Source organism: Myotis daubentonii, chromosome 3, assembly GCF_963259705.1.
Source record: "Myotis daubentonii chromosome 3, mMyoDau2.1, whole genome shotgun sequence".
NCBI classification, from domain to species: Eukaryota; Metazoa; Chordata; class Mammalia; order Chiroptera; family Vespertilionidae; genus Myotis; species Myotis daubentonii.
In genome coordinates, this window is record NC_081842.1 from 68181981 (window position 1) to 68198559 (window position 16579).

The 16579-nt window shown below is 40.1% G+C and overlaps 1 protein-coding gene across 1 annotated transcript in view; it reads left to right on the plus strand.

Annotated features, from left to right (window-relative positions):
• Positions 1 to 657: 657 nt before the first annotated feature.
• BTLA (B and T lymphocyte associated) overlaps positions 658 to 16579 on the plus strand; it is a 30430-nt gene continuing 14508 nt past the window's right edge. The window contains exon 1 of the mRNA XM_059687860.1: positions 658 to 957. Within this exon, the coding sequence (XP_059543843.1) occupies positions 882 to 957 (76 nt within the window). The 5' untranslated portion in view covers positions 658 to 881. The remainder of the gene's footprint in view (positions 958 to 16579) is intronic.

The window sequence follows — 16579 nt, forward strand, 5'->3', positions numbered from 1 at the left end:
GAAGTGGCCTTGGAGCAAACAGTCCCACATCGACCCTGAGCTATCTGATCTCGAACTTTTCCATTTATTCCCTTATTGTTTCAATTCTATTTAATCCAGACAAAAACCACATGAAGAATGCTGAAAATGAAAGTTTCCTTTAATTGGTATTCAAGATGTCATTTAGCTCAAAACTTTATTATTTGGAGAGAACATGCAGCTAATGCTAACGATGATCTTGTTCCATTGATATTTATCTACAGATTAAAGGCAGTTGCCCTTCCCTCACCTCTTGAGGAAGTGCTTCCTGCCACTCATTTTCTCCATAACCTCAAATAAACCTCCATTGGTTTAATGACAATAAGCATTCTTATTGTACCATGACATGATGTTTGGGAAGAAAAATCTAAAATCTTTTACATTAAAGAAGTTTCATAAGCACGTGCTATGAAAAGGGGGAAAACATATACTTACCATAGGTAGTTTTTACCACAAATTTCTTGACCTTGGTTTCATTAAAGTCTCAACCTAAACATTGCAACCATATAGATTTCTTTAGAGTTTTTTCATGTCATTGAAATTTGATTGAGAAAAACTTTAACGTGGGACACAAAGGGTGATAAATGGAAGGAGAAGTTAAGGACTGAGCTGCTTTGCAGATCAGAGCATTTGAAAGTGAACGCCCAATGTGACAAGAAGCAAAAACCACAGGATACCATATACTCTTTCTGTTCATTTTGCTTCTCAAGCAACTCACGCTCTTCCTAGTGTCTGTACCTACATCCTCTCTCTTTATTTCACAGATGTCGCTGGGGTAGTGAACCCGATCCAACCCTGAAGAGCTCAGGGGAGGAAGGGAAGCCTTCTACTTGAGAAGATTTTGCTCCCAATGGGCACAGGAAATGAAGACATTGCCTACCATGCTTGGAATTTGGATCCTCTTCTTAATCGTTCCTCTGGGCATCTGGAGTATCGAAGGTGAAACGCCTACTTAGATTACTTTTTTTTTTATTTTATTTTCCTTAGGGGCATGTTGGAGGTAATGTTTTTCCTTGCTGATCTTACTGGGATGTAGTGTTTATGTGGAAGACAATGGTAGATAAAACGAAGTAGTTAGATTTGCTCACTGAAGACCTTCTAGGACATTAACCATATTAGAACATGGTATTGTACTCAAGTCGTTTTGGCTGATTTTCTTAAAAACATGTTCGATTAGTAAGAAAAAATAATTGGGTAGATGTTATAAGTAGTTAGGGACAAATTTAGCACTACTACTAGCAAAACGGCTCTGAATGTCATACTGATGGTGAACGGCTTGTTCTTTCCAAACCGAAGCTTGGCAGAGTGAGTGTGGTATTACTGGGTTCGGTAGGAAAGGTATCAGATACCTCACTCCATGGCTACTCTGGAGTAATGTTGCTAAATAAAATCACACTACTTGCCTCCGTGGAGTGTGTGCCTGGAGAATACTGATTGAGAACATGCTGAGAAAGATAGAATTGGAGCATTCTGTCATTGCGTCTAAGAAAATGGTTCTGATTCAGGTGTCATTTGACATAGAAAACAGCTTGGGTTCTGCATAGATGTTGTTTGGCCACTTTTGCAAAGATTTTATGAGTTCATTAGCTCCCTAACTTTGACACATTGTAAAGGGCTATAAATAGCTACCAGCGGTTTTAGATTTTTCTCAGGTCTGGTTTCAAATATCCTACTTTATAATAACCACAAGCACACATACTCTTTCCAGTTTTAAATCCGAAAATATGGCCCCTGAAAACCTATAAAATGGTATCTACAACTCTGGAACAGGGTGCTTTGGAATTTGTCTCCATGAGGTCAGGATGGCACATAACCAGGAGCAAAATAAAACTTCCCTTTAGTCATCTAAGTATTTTCATGATTGTATATTTTTATGTGTGTATATTTGGTATTATGTTGACAAGGGGGTTAGATGGATGACTGGATTTTTCACTTTCCATAAGATGCCTTTAATCACATAGCTACAACTGGAGTCAAATATTATAAATATTATTAAAAATCATTTATACCAGTTTGAAGAAAATATAAACGATTCCATGTAAAATGAAATAAAATAATTTTTAGTGCTGTATCAGACTGGGATTGGGGTACAACTTCTATTCCCCCTCCCAACATGCTTACAAAAAAGAACTTGAGTGTTAGAATGGGGTTAGTTTACTGGCTTTGCCACTTGCTGTGTGCCTTTGGTTAAGTTTCTTATCTTCTCTTATCCTTAGTTTCCTCCTTTGTAAAATAGAGATAATAATTGTACCTAAATTATGGGCCTATTGTGGACACTGCATATGCAGTAATATGGATAAAATAACTGGCACAACAAGTGCACACAATAAAAGCTTGCTAAATGTTAATGGCATTTTTGCTAATATTATTTTCACAGGCAACCCTCACAAAATTCAATTAAATGGGCAGCAAGGTTTAACATTATTATTTAAATAGTTGAGTTTTTAAAGCTAAAATAAAATGAATATATTTGGCCCAAAACATAGGGAACCAAATTCTTTGGAAAATGAAAGGGAAAGCCTTGGATAAAGTCCTGGCCAGGTATCTTACATAGCAGCTGATGTGTTATGGCATTTCTTTCATTAAATTAGGATATGGGTTGAGATAAGGGAATGTTTGGTGAGATTTGTTCTCCCAGACAGAGCTAATGACTATTTCTTAAAAACCACACAACCTTTGTATCTTGGAGAATTCCTGTGATTTAGTTAATCACTGAATTCTTTACACTGGCACAGTTTCAAAGTGTTTAAAAATAACTTAAAAAGATATTTTTCATCCTCCACTTCAATTCAATGTGAGATGGGTGTGCCTCTTCCCAGAAATCAGGCTGCACTGAGAATAAGGTTGTGAAAAATGTAACATTCACTAAAAACTTACTTCTCTATAATGAAATCATGCTTGCTTAAGTGTTTCTCAAAAGTACTTAATGGGGGCACTCTGCCCCTCGATATCTGACGTAGAATTTCTATTCCGATGAAAAGCATATGTGCAGAACATGCTGGCAGGGACTAGGCTGCAGTGCAGAAGCCCCTGTCAGTCACCTGCCTCACTGCAGGCGAGCAGCTCCAGCTGTGAGGCCCTGGGCCACTTGATCAGTTGAGGGTCAACCTAGGATTCCACCTTTAAGCAGGCAGAAGCACTGCAGCTAATGTCTGACTACACACCTGGCACTATATATGATCCCGAATGAAGGCTGTAGGAAATCTTTGATTGATCATGGCTTATTGTGAGAAGAAAAAATCCTAATCTGACCTGGTAGCAGAGGACACTCATAGTTTGGCTCTTTTGAGAACACAGTGGTTATGGCCAAGTCTCCTTTGGGTCTTGCCTGTGTCCTCTTTAGCCTGTGTTGTGATACTTCGGTATGAACCATGGATCCATACTCCACATCCCACCCACAAAGATTGTGTTGCTTCACGGTGAACTGGCCATATTGTTAGGTCAGAGCAGAAACATTAGGACAGAAAGTGCTCTGCATGTGTCTCTCATTCCTTGAAGTTTCAGGGTCTTTATCAGGCTTATTTCTAAGACTGTATCTATTTGTTCCTGTTGAAAGGGGCACAGGAAGTAGAGCGCTGCCTTCTGCCAAATGCCTGTGTATTGTTATTATATGAATGCCTGCCACTAAATATGACTACCTTTGACATAAATGTCTAGGGATACTTTCTGCAGTGGCGGGATTTCCTGAATTAAGGTTTGAATAGGTTAACCCCTACGCTGATTACAGCCTTGGAAAGACTTCCCAAACACTAAAAAGCTCTTTAATTAACTGTTGCTTCCTCTCTCCCACTATCAAAATTTCCTCTATTGTAATGTTGAAGTCAAGTGCTGTTGATCTTGCTTCACTGGGACTCTCCTACTTAATTTCTATTATTTGTGAATTTCACCTTTACTGAGAGTTCAGAGTTGTTGAAAGAAAATGTTCAGTATCTGTAATCAGGTCTAAAAATGAAATCAACATTTTGCTTTGTTCTTTGGAGAGGCAGTGGTGGGACTCTAGAGCTAGGACTGGATTACTATTCCATCTCTGCCATTCACTGGTTCTGTGACTATAATCTCTCTGATTCTCTTCCCTCATCTAAACAATGGGGACAATAATGACATTAACCTATTTGGGTTGACAAAGTCACCTATAAGTAACTGTTGATATCATTACCTGCTATCATCCCCAGTCACCAAGAAATGATAATAGAATTTGGGAGTCACGAGATTTGAGCTATATTCTGTCATCACATTCTATTATAAGCAATTTGTTTCACTTTTCTAATATTCCCCATTCTCTTACCTTAAAATAAGCTCAGTATTATCCACCTTTATGGTATCCTCTCATGGATTCTTACTTCTGTGTTTATCCCATAGAAGAAATTACTTACATGCATGTTTCTGTGTGTACACAAGCAGGGGTATCACTGTAGTTTTCTCAGAATGTAAATATGTACATTTTGAGGTTCACTTTGAACACAGGCCAAGAGAGTGTTAGAGGCCAGTGGTAGGGAAACATCAGGTTTAGCAGGTAGAGCTCTGTACCTCCTCTCTTCCTTCCTAATAGCCACATTTATTTTATGAGTACAACCTGGAATTTGAATATATCACAAACAATCCATTGTCCAGAAGTGGCTATAAGGAAGGTTGGGGCATTTAGGTTCTAGCTAGATGGTCATGGCTCCATTTCACTTCTCTGATATTAGAAGAGGGGAATTAATATGGGGGAGGGGGGGCAAGGGGGGCAATTGGCAGTTTCTGCCTGCATAGATATTGTTAAGTATCTTCTAGGGCTTTGAAAATGCCAGTGAATCTCAGTGTAGCAGAATGTATTAGGTTGCCCAGGAAGTATCTGGGAAAGAAGTGAAAATGAACTTTCCCTGTGTCTTTCCAATAACACATAAACCTAAACTTACTCTGAGCACCACACCTAACCATTCTATCACTGTAGGCAATATTTAGAAATACTCATGTTGGTTTCTTTTTTAATAAATTTTTTTGGGTGATATTGATACTAAGATCATATAGGTTTCATGTATACATCTCTATAATTCATGATCTATATATTGCATTGTGTGCCCACCACCCAAAGTCAAATCACCTTCTGTGACCATATATTTGGCCCCCTTTACCTTTTACTAGCCCCAATCCCCTTCCCTCTGGTAACCACCATACTGTTGCCTGTGTCAAATAGTTTCAGTTTTATATCCCACATATGAGTGAAATCATATGGTTCTTAGATTTTTCTGACTGACTTATTTTGATTAGTATAATATTCTCAAGGTTCGGCTTTTTAAAGTCTGAGTAATATTCCATACTACTTTATCCAGTCCTCTATTGAAACACATCTTGGTTGTCTCCATATCTTTGCCAGTGTGAATAATGCTGGAATGAACATAGGGGTGCATATATCTTTGCAAATGTTTTAAAGTTTTTTGTGTAGAGACATAGGAGAGGGATTGCTGGGTCATATGGTTACTCTATTCTTAATTTTTTGAAGAACTGCCATACTGTTTTCCATAGTGGCTATACCAATCTACATTCCCACCACCAGTAAATGAGGTTTCCTTTTACTCCAAAACCTCTCCAACACTCGTTATTACCTGCCTTGTTGATTATAGCCATTCTAACAGGTGTGAGGTGGTATCTCATTGTAGTTTTGATTTGCATTTCCCTAATCACTAGTGAGGTTGAACATCTTTCCATTTATTTGTTGGTCATTTGTATGTCTTCTTTGGGGAGGTGTCTGTTCAGGTCCTTTGCCCATTTTTAAATTGCATTGTTTGTTTGTTTGATGCTGAGTTGTTTGTGTTTTTTATATATTTTGGATATTAACCCTATGTCGGAAATGTCATTTGTAAATATTATCTCCCATTTGGTTGGATGCCTTTTTGTTTTGATTTTGTTTTTTGTTGTGCAGAAGCCTTTTAGTTTGATATAGTCCCATCCATTTGTTTTTGTCTTTACGTCCCTTGCTTTTGGGGTCAAATTCATAAAACATTCTCTATGGCCAAGGTCCATAAGTTTAGTACCTAATGTTATCTTTTATATAAGTTATTATTTCCGATAAAATGCTGAAGGCTTTCTTTGATGCTGCTGTCTCTAGCTTCTAAGATATTCTCTTAGATTTTTTCTGCCCTACTTTTCTTCCTGAAGTCACTGTGACCAAGGTGAAAAGCCTATCACCTTTGAAAGACAGGCCCACCTGTGTCATGTAATTAGTGTCTTCCCAGGCCAGAGCTAGTCTCTAAATTGACAACAAAAAACATTGTTTGTTAGGTCTCATTGTATTGAAAGATAATTACACATTGGCCAACAAACTTTCCACCAGACACTCATTATTGCCACATACGGTGGGCATGACTCTGAATCCTCTGTCATGGGGAGGCAAACATGGTGCCAATAGGGTAGAATCACAAGGGGACGTTTGTTACTTGGTAGGGAGGTACTTGGAAAAGTACCGAAAGACAAATATTTTTTTTACTTGACCAACGCTGGCCTTGCTGGTTAATGTACTAGTATTGCTGTAGGATTTCATCTCTCAGATAAAAGAACATTTTTCTCTGGGATATACTGCTTTTTCGATATTATATTTGTTTGCCTGATGAGTATACCCATTTTTATACATCACTGCTGATTCCTATGAAAGCAGTTGGAAACAACTATTCAGAGCGAAGGCACTTGAAGCAGATCTTCTGGGTTTCCGTCTTGTCTCTGCTACCTACATGTCTTGTGACCTTGAACAATAACTCAACCTCTCCACATTAATTTTATTCCAAATATACAATACCTGAAATTTATTGTTTATTATAAGCAAGCAGAGTCCTACGGACCCTTCCTATATGTTTTCATTGGCTTTCACAACTATTCCCCTGCAAGAGAAGAGCTTGTACTTTAGAGTTAGCCGGGCTTGGGTTCAAGTCCTGGTCCTGGCTCTGCCTCCTACCAAGTAGTTCTCTTGACCTGTTAGTTTCTCTAACACTTGGTTTTCAAAACTTAAAATAAAGACAAAAATAGTAACTACCTTATAAAATTGTTGTGAGGATCAAATAAAACAACACACACACACACACACACACACACACATGCACACGCATGCTCACACATATATATAGTACCTAAAAGTGCATAGGACATAAGAAGAACTCAAAAAATATTAGTCATATCGCTGTTTCTCCTATTTAGAGGATCTAGGATGGCTCTACAGCACTCAGACAATGTGAGATGCAATGTGCTTGTGGGCCAGTGGCAATGAATGTAGAATGCAAAGAGGTGATTCTGGAGGTGAGCTCCCAAAGTGACAAACCATCCATGAGCTATCCGACCTAATGATCACTAAAGCTCTCTGCTTGTCCTATTCTTTAATATCTCAAAAGGTACTTTGTAACTTTGCTAACTTGTTTTAAATTGATTTCAGAGATAGATAGAAACATCAATGATAAGAGTGAATCATTAATAGAAAGGGAGAAGGAGAGATAGAAACATCAGTGATAAGAGAGAATCATTGATTGGCTGCCTCCTGCACACCCCAGATTGGGGATCGAGCTCACAACCCAAGCATGTGCCCTTGACTGGAATCAAACCCAGGACCCTTCAGTCTGTAGGCCAACGCTCTATCCACTGAGCCAAACCAGCTATGGCGCTTTGCTAACTTTTAGGCAAAGCTATACTAGAATGACTGTTTCAAAACAAAACAACTTCAGAATAACCCCAAACTAGATAAAGCCAAGAGATAGATGGCTTGGTCTTAAATTGCTCAATACAACTACATTGAAAAGATAGTCTTCAAATTTCCCTCAAATAGTTATATCACAAGATGAGAAATTCCAGCACTAGAAGAATTTGCTTTCAAAATATGCTAAATTATAAAGCAAACCTAAAGGAAGGTTTTAAAGAGGAAATAATAATAAAAGACAACTATAGCAGTTCTCTTAATTTTTCTTGTTTCATAGTCTTTTAAGTAAAGGAAATAAATATGGAATTACACCATGTGTGTTCTTGGTGCGAAGTTAATTATTCCCAGTTCCATTTTAGCCAAAAAACCCTTCATATTATGTAAGTCTCTCTCTCTCTCTCTCTCCATCTCTCTCTCTCTCTCTCTCTCTCTCTCTCTCTCTTTCTCTCTCTTTCTCTCTTTCTCCCTCTGTGTGTGTGTTTAGACTTGGAAGAGACACCTACTTCTCTCAAATGACCAGTATCAGACAATATGCACAGAAAAGAAAAACTTAAACTATTATTGCATACTAGTTCTATGTCTTTTATTTATATTACATTATATGTTTCTCAGGTAGATGTGGGTGAATATCTTCCATCTGACAATAGGGGCTGAGACTCAGTCAGTTTTTATTCTATCCCTTAAGATTAATTTATAGGATTTTCTTAAACTAACAATGATCACTCTTTATAATAGAAACCCTGATTTTAACATATGTATGTGTACATCTTTCTTATTCATATTTCCCCAAGTATTTCCAGTATTTCTTGGAATATCTGATTTATGGAGTGGGTTGTTTTGTTTGTTTGTTTTTTTTTTGGTTTTTTTTTTTTTACCACAGAGTTAAAGTAGTAAGTTTAATCAACATTACATAATACAATGTAATATTAGTGGTTCTGTATGAGGTGGAACTCTCCACCCTCATCTCATGTCACCACATTTCTGATTTTGTGAGTCAATGGCAACTAGCTTACAAGGGAAAGAATGCTCAATGGGCTTTCTGATGCTGTGCATGTAATTCCCTGAGAGTGTCCAGGTGGATGCTCTCCCAGGATCTTTGATGGGTGATTACATGGCTGCTATTGCTGTACCTGTATCGGATCGGCCTTGGCTATGCTCAAGCCACTGCCTCAAGGGATCACTAAATCCACACCAATCTATAAGGGAAGAGGCACTGGTTTCTATTCCCTGGTGGTCATCATAGCTCCTCTCCTATCCTCCACCCAAATCCTCTAGAAAGCAGATCAGACCACCTGCATCCTCTGAAGACCTATTTTCCTCCTGAGCCTGAAGAATTATCTCTTTCCATAACCCACCTACCATGTGTCTGAAATTGGTTGGTTGGTGATCTATCATAGTATCTTCTGAAAGAAGCTAAAATCCTAGTTTATGTCATAGAGAATTATTAGCATAGTATACCCTTTACAGTCATTTCAGTTTCTCAAAAATTATTTGTTTACATTTTTTTTATGTTCAACTCTAATGTTGTCTTAGCACCAGTCAGACATTTTGCATTTATTACAGGTGCTCATTTTGTTCAGTGAATGTAATCATTTTGAAATTTCCATAATATGTAAGAATTTTTCAATGGAAAGATTTTTATCCAATGGAAAGCTTGGTTGGGATTTTCCTCGCGATAATAATCAAGACATATGGTCTTTAAAAAATAAGAAAAAATTGTATTTCATATAAGATTTGAATTACAAACTTTTTTTAAAAGGAGCTAATAAGTTTCACAAATTATGTATCTTTTTTGGCTCCTGATGACACTTGTACCTGAAGCTACACTTACTCCGCTGGGAGGTACTGGTCCAGGCAGTTGTTTGGGGCTGGCATGCCTTCCTCTTTGGTAGATGTGGTATCTGGCTGACCACAGCATGTCGATTATTAAATATTTTTAATATAAACCTGAGTCGACATAAATCAGGTCTTTCCACTCTGCGTACTCATGAGGTCTAGTTTCTCTTTAGTGGTTAAAGCTTAACCACTGCAGGGCATGTTGAGGTGCATACATCCTCCACCTCAATGCCTTTTACTGGCCTCTCTAAGGGAGTTCAGCTGTGTCTGCTCTGTGTCCTTAGTACACAGAGAACATTAGTCAGAGTTGTGGACAGATTTTTCTCTCCATGAAGCTGTCTCTGTTAAGTCTCAGGGTACATCATGCCATCTTACTTTTGAACCTTTTCTAAGGCTATCTCCTCAATAGAGGCAGGTACCATCCCACCAAAAAGGTTTAGAGCAGATAGGAAGACAGATGCATAAACACATATCCTATATAATAAAGAGCTAATATGGCAGAACAACCTTCCAGAAGGACCTTCCGGGACAACCTTCCAGAATGACCAGTGGGCAGGGGTAGGGCTGCAAGGCAGCAGGGGCTGCTGCGGGGGTTGAGCCTCTTGCACAAATTTCATGCATTGGGCCTCTAGTTTAATTATAATAGAACTAGGGGCCCGGTGCACAAAATTCGTGCACTGGGGGGGGGGGGTGTCCCTCAGACCAGCCTGCCCCCTCTCACATTCTGGGAGCCCTCAGGGGATGTCCTACTGAAAGCTTAGGCCCACTCCCTGCTCCCCTTGGGGATAGGGCCTAAGCGGCAGTCTGGCCCCCCTTTGTGGGAAGTGACCAGGCTGATCAGGGGAAGGCACCAGCCCCATCACCCCACTGCTGCTGCCACTGCCAGTCACTGCAGCCACCAAGGTGTTTTCATCAACACGGACTCCAGTCCCTTCACCATGAAAAAATGACAACTTTCTTTAGGCATTTTTAAGATGGGGCTTTCATAGGATATGACATTTCTTTCTTTCTTTCTTTCTTTCTTTCTTTCTTTCTTTCTTTCTTTCTTTCTTTCTTTCTTTCTTTCTTTCTTTCTTTCTTTCTTTCTTTCTTTCCTTCTTTCTTTCTTTCTCCTCACCTGAGGATATGTTTCTATTAATTTTTAGAGAATGTGGAAGAGAAAGGGAAAGACAGAGAGAAACATCAAAGTGAGAAGAACACTTTGATTGGTTGCCTCCTGCATGAGCCCTGACCTGGGCCCCGGTTAGGGAGGATCCTGCAACCTAGGTACATGCCCTTGGTCAGAATTGAACCCAGACCCTGCAGTCGGCAGGCCAAGGCATTATCCACTGAGCCAAACTTGCTAGGGCAGGATATGACATTTCTTAGCCCTCCAGCAGCAGACCTTCATTTTTTTTCTCTAGGAGTGTGGTGGAAAAACCCTAGATAACCTTTATGGATTCTTATTACCCAAGTTACTAAGAATATTACCAGTGGCATACAGGGAGCTTAGCCAATGAGCGGTCAGAAAAGATGTTTCCTCTATAGTTCACTCTGATCACTGGCTCCGCCCCTGCCCAGACCCCTCCGATCCTAGCTCCACCCCTGCCCAGGCCTGTAGCCTCTGGCCAAGGCTGCAGGCCTGGGCAGGGGACCCCCAGACCCCTGCTTTGCTGGCTCCACCCCTGCCCAGGCCCCTGCTATCGCCGGCTCCTCCCCTGCCCCCTCCGATTACTGGCTCCAGCCCTGCCCATGCCTGAGGCCTCTGGCCTGGGCAGGGAAACCCCAGCCCCCTTCGATCACCAGCTCTACCCCTGCCCCCTCAGATCGCCTGCTCCGCCCCTCGGCCCCCCCTGCCTCCCCACCACCTTCCTGGCCAACAGGCCTGGACACTTCAGCGGCGGGGCTGAGGGGACTGGGCGTGGCCATCTTTGTGAGAGAGTGATCACTAATTTGCATATTACTCTTTTCTTAGATAGGATGCTGTATATCACACAAAATAACATGGGACATTTGCCAGGGAGACTATCAAGTGTACTTGGGTTGCTGGAATATGGGGGTGGGTTGAGTTTGCATAAGGAGGCAGGGGGTAAATTTTATTTGTTGACATCTGAACATGTCCCTGTAAGCATTAAAGAGTCTCTGGAGGGTTTTAGGCAAAAAGTCCTGTGATTGGATTTTCATTTTAAGAATACAAACTGACAGTAATGCAACCATTTTGAATATTTATTTGTTTAAAATTTGAAACAGTAAAACTGTACAGACTGTGAAGTACAATTTCATGAATGAACTAAAGTCCATTCATACATGAAATATTTGGTTGATTAGTATCTTTACAATTGAAATGTATTCTTCTCTTTAAAGTGTTAATTATTTTTAAATTAAAAAATGAATGAAGAAAAGAACTTTATATTTAGTAATTACCTACATTTTATCTTTTTTAGCATTTCAGTTTTTAATATAATTCACTTATTAGTTACTAGAAAATTATTTATATAAACTAACATATCAGGCTATAACTAAAGAATTAAAGTTCACACCAGGTAGATATAAAAATTATTAAGTAAATAGTACATTTTTACTTTCTTGAATTCTAACATTATTTTTCAAATATCTCCTAACTTGCATGGTTATATGTACAAGTTCAGTAAAAATTATTCACTGGCTATCTGTCTTTTCATTTCATTTTATTATTTGTTTCATTTCACAATTATTTCTGAGAATATGTTCCCATATAGAAGAGGGGAATGTTAAAAATGTTCTCTGAGCATCAAATATGCCAGGTACAGCCTAGTCATGGGCTGTACACATTGTGATAATACAACAGTGGTTTCCATGAGAATTCTTAAAAATTAAATCTTTATTTTTGAAAGTATTACATATGCCCCCCCTTTCCCCCTATTAACCCCTTCCTGACTCCATAAGAAGTTTTAAAATGAGAAGCTTCCCAAACCTATAAAGACTTGGAAAAGGATACTGTATCATTTGATAATTTGGGGATGGTTGAGATTTCATCCTTTTACTGCATGTATTTAGATTTTTTTTAGCATTGAGAATTTCCTACCATTAAATCTGAATGTTTGAGAAAAACAACAGGAACAATAATAGCAGGAACAACCATAACTAACATTGGCCTATAAACCCCAGCCATAAGCAAATGTGATCTTCATCTCTCTTCAGAAAATGTTTTGTTTTGACAAGACAAACCCATTGGAGACAGGTTTGGATGTCCTAAGTGTCATGAGAGGGATATGCACAATTCAGGACAAGCAGCAAAGAAAAGTCAACATGCTTGTTAGGTGGAAAATTAAAATGGTGCCATTGAGCTCAGTGCATCATTCCTGCCCTACAAGCATTAGTTTCTGTTTCGGTGACATGGGGAATATAATACCTTCTTTGTACAAAGAGAGAGTATTCTTGATGACTTTGAGAGCATATGGCAAGCCTGCATTTATCTATTCATGCCTCCATTCAAGAAAAATTCCCATGCTAGACAATGTGGCAGTTGATGATTCCCATCCTACTGATATGAGTATGCAGGAACTGCAGGAGTGTTCCCATAATCCCATTGCAAGTCAGTGATGTGGTCAGCTCGCTCTCTTCTCCACTCTGTACACTCCTCCCAAACGTATAGTCAAAGAATGCTGGAACTACAAGGGATGATCAACTGTACTACTAGCACTGGGTGACAGCTCAATGGCTAAATGTAATATAACAGAAAGCGAGACTTACAAGTAACTTTATAGTGTCAGTCACACACTGAGGGAGGTGAAGTTGTGTATGTATTTTTGTGTGGGAGAGGGTGGTAAGTGATCATTTTCTTCTTTTTGCCATCCAATCCTTTTATTTTTATTTTAAAGAAATGGAATGCCAGGGAGACTGGGTGCCTCTCTCAATATCACACAATGTTTTAGCATTTGAACAACCATGTTCAAATGAATATTCTAATTTTTAGCTATCTCCATGACCTTTAAAAATATCTCAAAAGCATCAAGCTCTGTATTTTCTCATGGTTGATAAGCAAAATGTAAACTTCTCCCACCTAATGCTATTCCATTTATTCTGAAGCAGCTAAAGGTCTCCATGTCACTGTTTCAGAAAACCATGACCCAAGTGCATATCAGTTCATGAATCTGCCATGAGATCCTGCCCTCTCTGCCTTTGCCCTTCCATGACCTCCCATGCCCACTCATTGCTCTAATATCAAAGAGCTCCTGGTTCACCTCATAAGGTTCAGCTCAAACACAACCTTTCCATAAGCCTTGTTCCAATAGCCCCAGTAGAAGTGAATCTTCTGCACACCCACACAAAGTTTGCAACTCTTTACCAGTGTTATTTTGTTCTCCCATTGGTCAAGTGTTTATATTTTCCACTGGAAGGCAAGCCCCATGCTGGCAGATACCATGTCTTATTTATTTATAAGAGATCCCTCTGAGCCTTCCTTTCCGCTCAGGTGAGCTCGAAGAAAAAAGAGTGGTAGATAGTAAACTTATTTCAGAGAAGATACCCTGTTGTTAATCTTGTCTCACAAATGGAATGGTAAGTTCCTTGAGGGAAGAAAGTCTTTGTCACTCTGGCTGGGTGGCTCAGTTGGTTGGGGTGTCATCCCCTACACCAATAGCTTTTGGTTTCTATTCCTGGTCAGGGTACATACCTAGGTTTCAGGTTTAATCCCCAGTTCTGGCACATACAGGAAGCAAGCAATGGACGTTTATCTCTCTCTCTCTCTCTCCCTTTTCCCCTCTCTCTAAAATCAATAATCCTATCTAATAAAAGAGAAACATGGTAATTAGAGTATGACCGCTACCCGTCCCATTGGCTAATCAGGGCAATATGCAAATTAACTGCCAGCCAAGATGGCCGCAGGCAGCCAGGCAGCTTGAAACTAACATGAGGTTTGCTTGCTTGCTTCAGTGAGGGAGGACTCCAACGTTCCCCACCTGCCACTGAAGGCCTCTGAGCTGCAACTCTAAGCAACTATGTTACAAATATAGAAGCTAAACAAAACCCCAGAAACCTGCTTTAGTCTGCTGGGCTTCAGCCAGCAGGATCGCAACATTTTTTCAAATACAGAAGGTAAACAAAGGCCAGAAACCTGCTTTCAGCAGCAGAGGCCTAAGAGCTGGAGCCAAGCCTCAAAGCTAAAGCTGGCCCAGAATAAAAAAAAGAAAAAAAGGAGCGGTTGGGAGCTTCAGTCACCTGCCAGCCTGAAAACAGCCCTCAGCCCCTCACCCAGGCTGGCCAGTCACCCCAGTAGGGACCCCCACCCTGAAGGGTGTGTGACCAGCTGCAAATAGCCATCATCCCCTCACCCAGGCTGGCCAGGCACCCCAGTGGGGACCCCCACCCTGATCCAGGACACCCTTCAGGGCAAACCAGCCGGCACCCACCCGTGCACCAGGCCTCTATCCTATATAGTAAAAGGGTAATATGCCTCCCAGCACCGGGATCAGCATAGCCGCGAGTACTCCTGGCACCGGGATCAGCGTGACAGGGGGCAGCACCCAAACCCCCTGATTGCCCTGCGGCTCTGTGTGTGACAGGGGGCGGGACCACAACCTCCCAATGGGCCCTACCCTGAGCATGACTGTGGGTGGCATCGCAACCTCCAGATCCGCCCTGCTCTGTGCATGACAGGTGACGGCGCCCCAACTCTCCAATTAGCCCTGCTCTGAGCCTGACCAGGGGCTGCACCTAGGGATTGGGCCTGCCCTCTGCCACCCGGGAGCAGGCCTAAGCCAGCAGGTCGTTATCTCCCGAGGGGTCCCAGACTGCGAGAGGGCACAGGCCAGGCTGAGGGACGCCCTCTCCCCCCCGAGTGCACAAATTTTTGTGCACCGGGCCTCTAGTAATAATAATAAATATCCTCCCATGAGTATTAAAAAAAGAAATTTTTGGAAAAAGAAGGCCTTTGTCTATAACTATCGTGTCGTTTTTCACAATGCTGGCACAGAGTTATGGGCTCCATAAACTATGATTGACTTATCCCTGTAAATGAAAAGGGAACTTAGGAGGCTGAGAGAGCCTATTAACTTAGGGAGAGCATCGGACTTCTGGAAACAAAGGTTTCACTTGGTCTTTCCGCCCCTGCCTCCTTGCTTTTTTGTCATAAGTCTAACCACATCTTAGGTCGGTACTTCCTTTTGCTAAATTATCTTACCCTTTCTCTTCAACTTTTTGAAAACCTCATTCTCATAACTTCACTTTTAGTTTGCTTTCATTTTTATTCTGAATTTTTGGAAGCGACTGAATTGGGAAGCCTTATTGTGCATTTATTTGAGATCTCAGAGCAGTTATAAATACAGGGTATCCCCCAAAAATGTATACACACTTTGAATGATTATAAAGTCAGTGTTTATTAACATACAGTTCATTTTCAATATTAAGTGAGTTATCAGCTGTTAAGTGCGTATACATATTTTTGGGACACCCTAATTATAAATATTCAGAGCTTCCAAAAGTTCTTTACAGGTTTCTTGTCTCAATCTGATTCCCAAAAACTCAATCAGGTAATGCTTATTCTGAGCAAGGATTGATGATATGTGAGCAGAAATTATAGTGATAGGTTTATCAGATGTTAGGAAATAGCTAAAAATGAGCATATTTTTATACCATGCTGCCAAGGGTATAGAAAAAAAGTGAAAAATTATGCTAAGTAGAGCAGTATGGGGAATGTAGGGCCATAATAACATACATCAGTGATTTTCAACCTTTTTCATCTCATGATACACATAAACTACTAAAAATTCTGTGGCACATCTAAAATACATTTTTTGTTGATTTGACAAAAAATAGGTATATTTTGATTCATTCACATCAGATGGCTATTGTTGTGTTGGCTGTCATTATTTTTTTTGGACAACCTAAGGGAAAAGAGGTCAATGCTTCTGACTAAATAGTCAGGTATTGCATGTTTTAAAAATTCTTGTGGCACACCAGTGTACCTACCACGGCACACCAATTGAAAATTGCTGATGTGTATTGTTTTTGTTGTAAGAAGTAAATGCATTAAAATACTCATGCGTTTTAAACAGCCCCTGGAATATAATAAGTAATTGACTAAAAAATGCTGTTATTATTTGCTTCCTA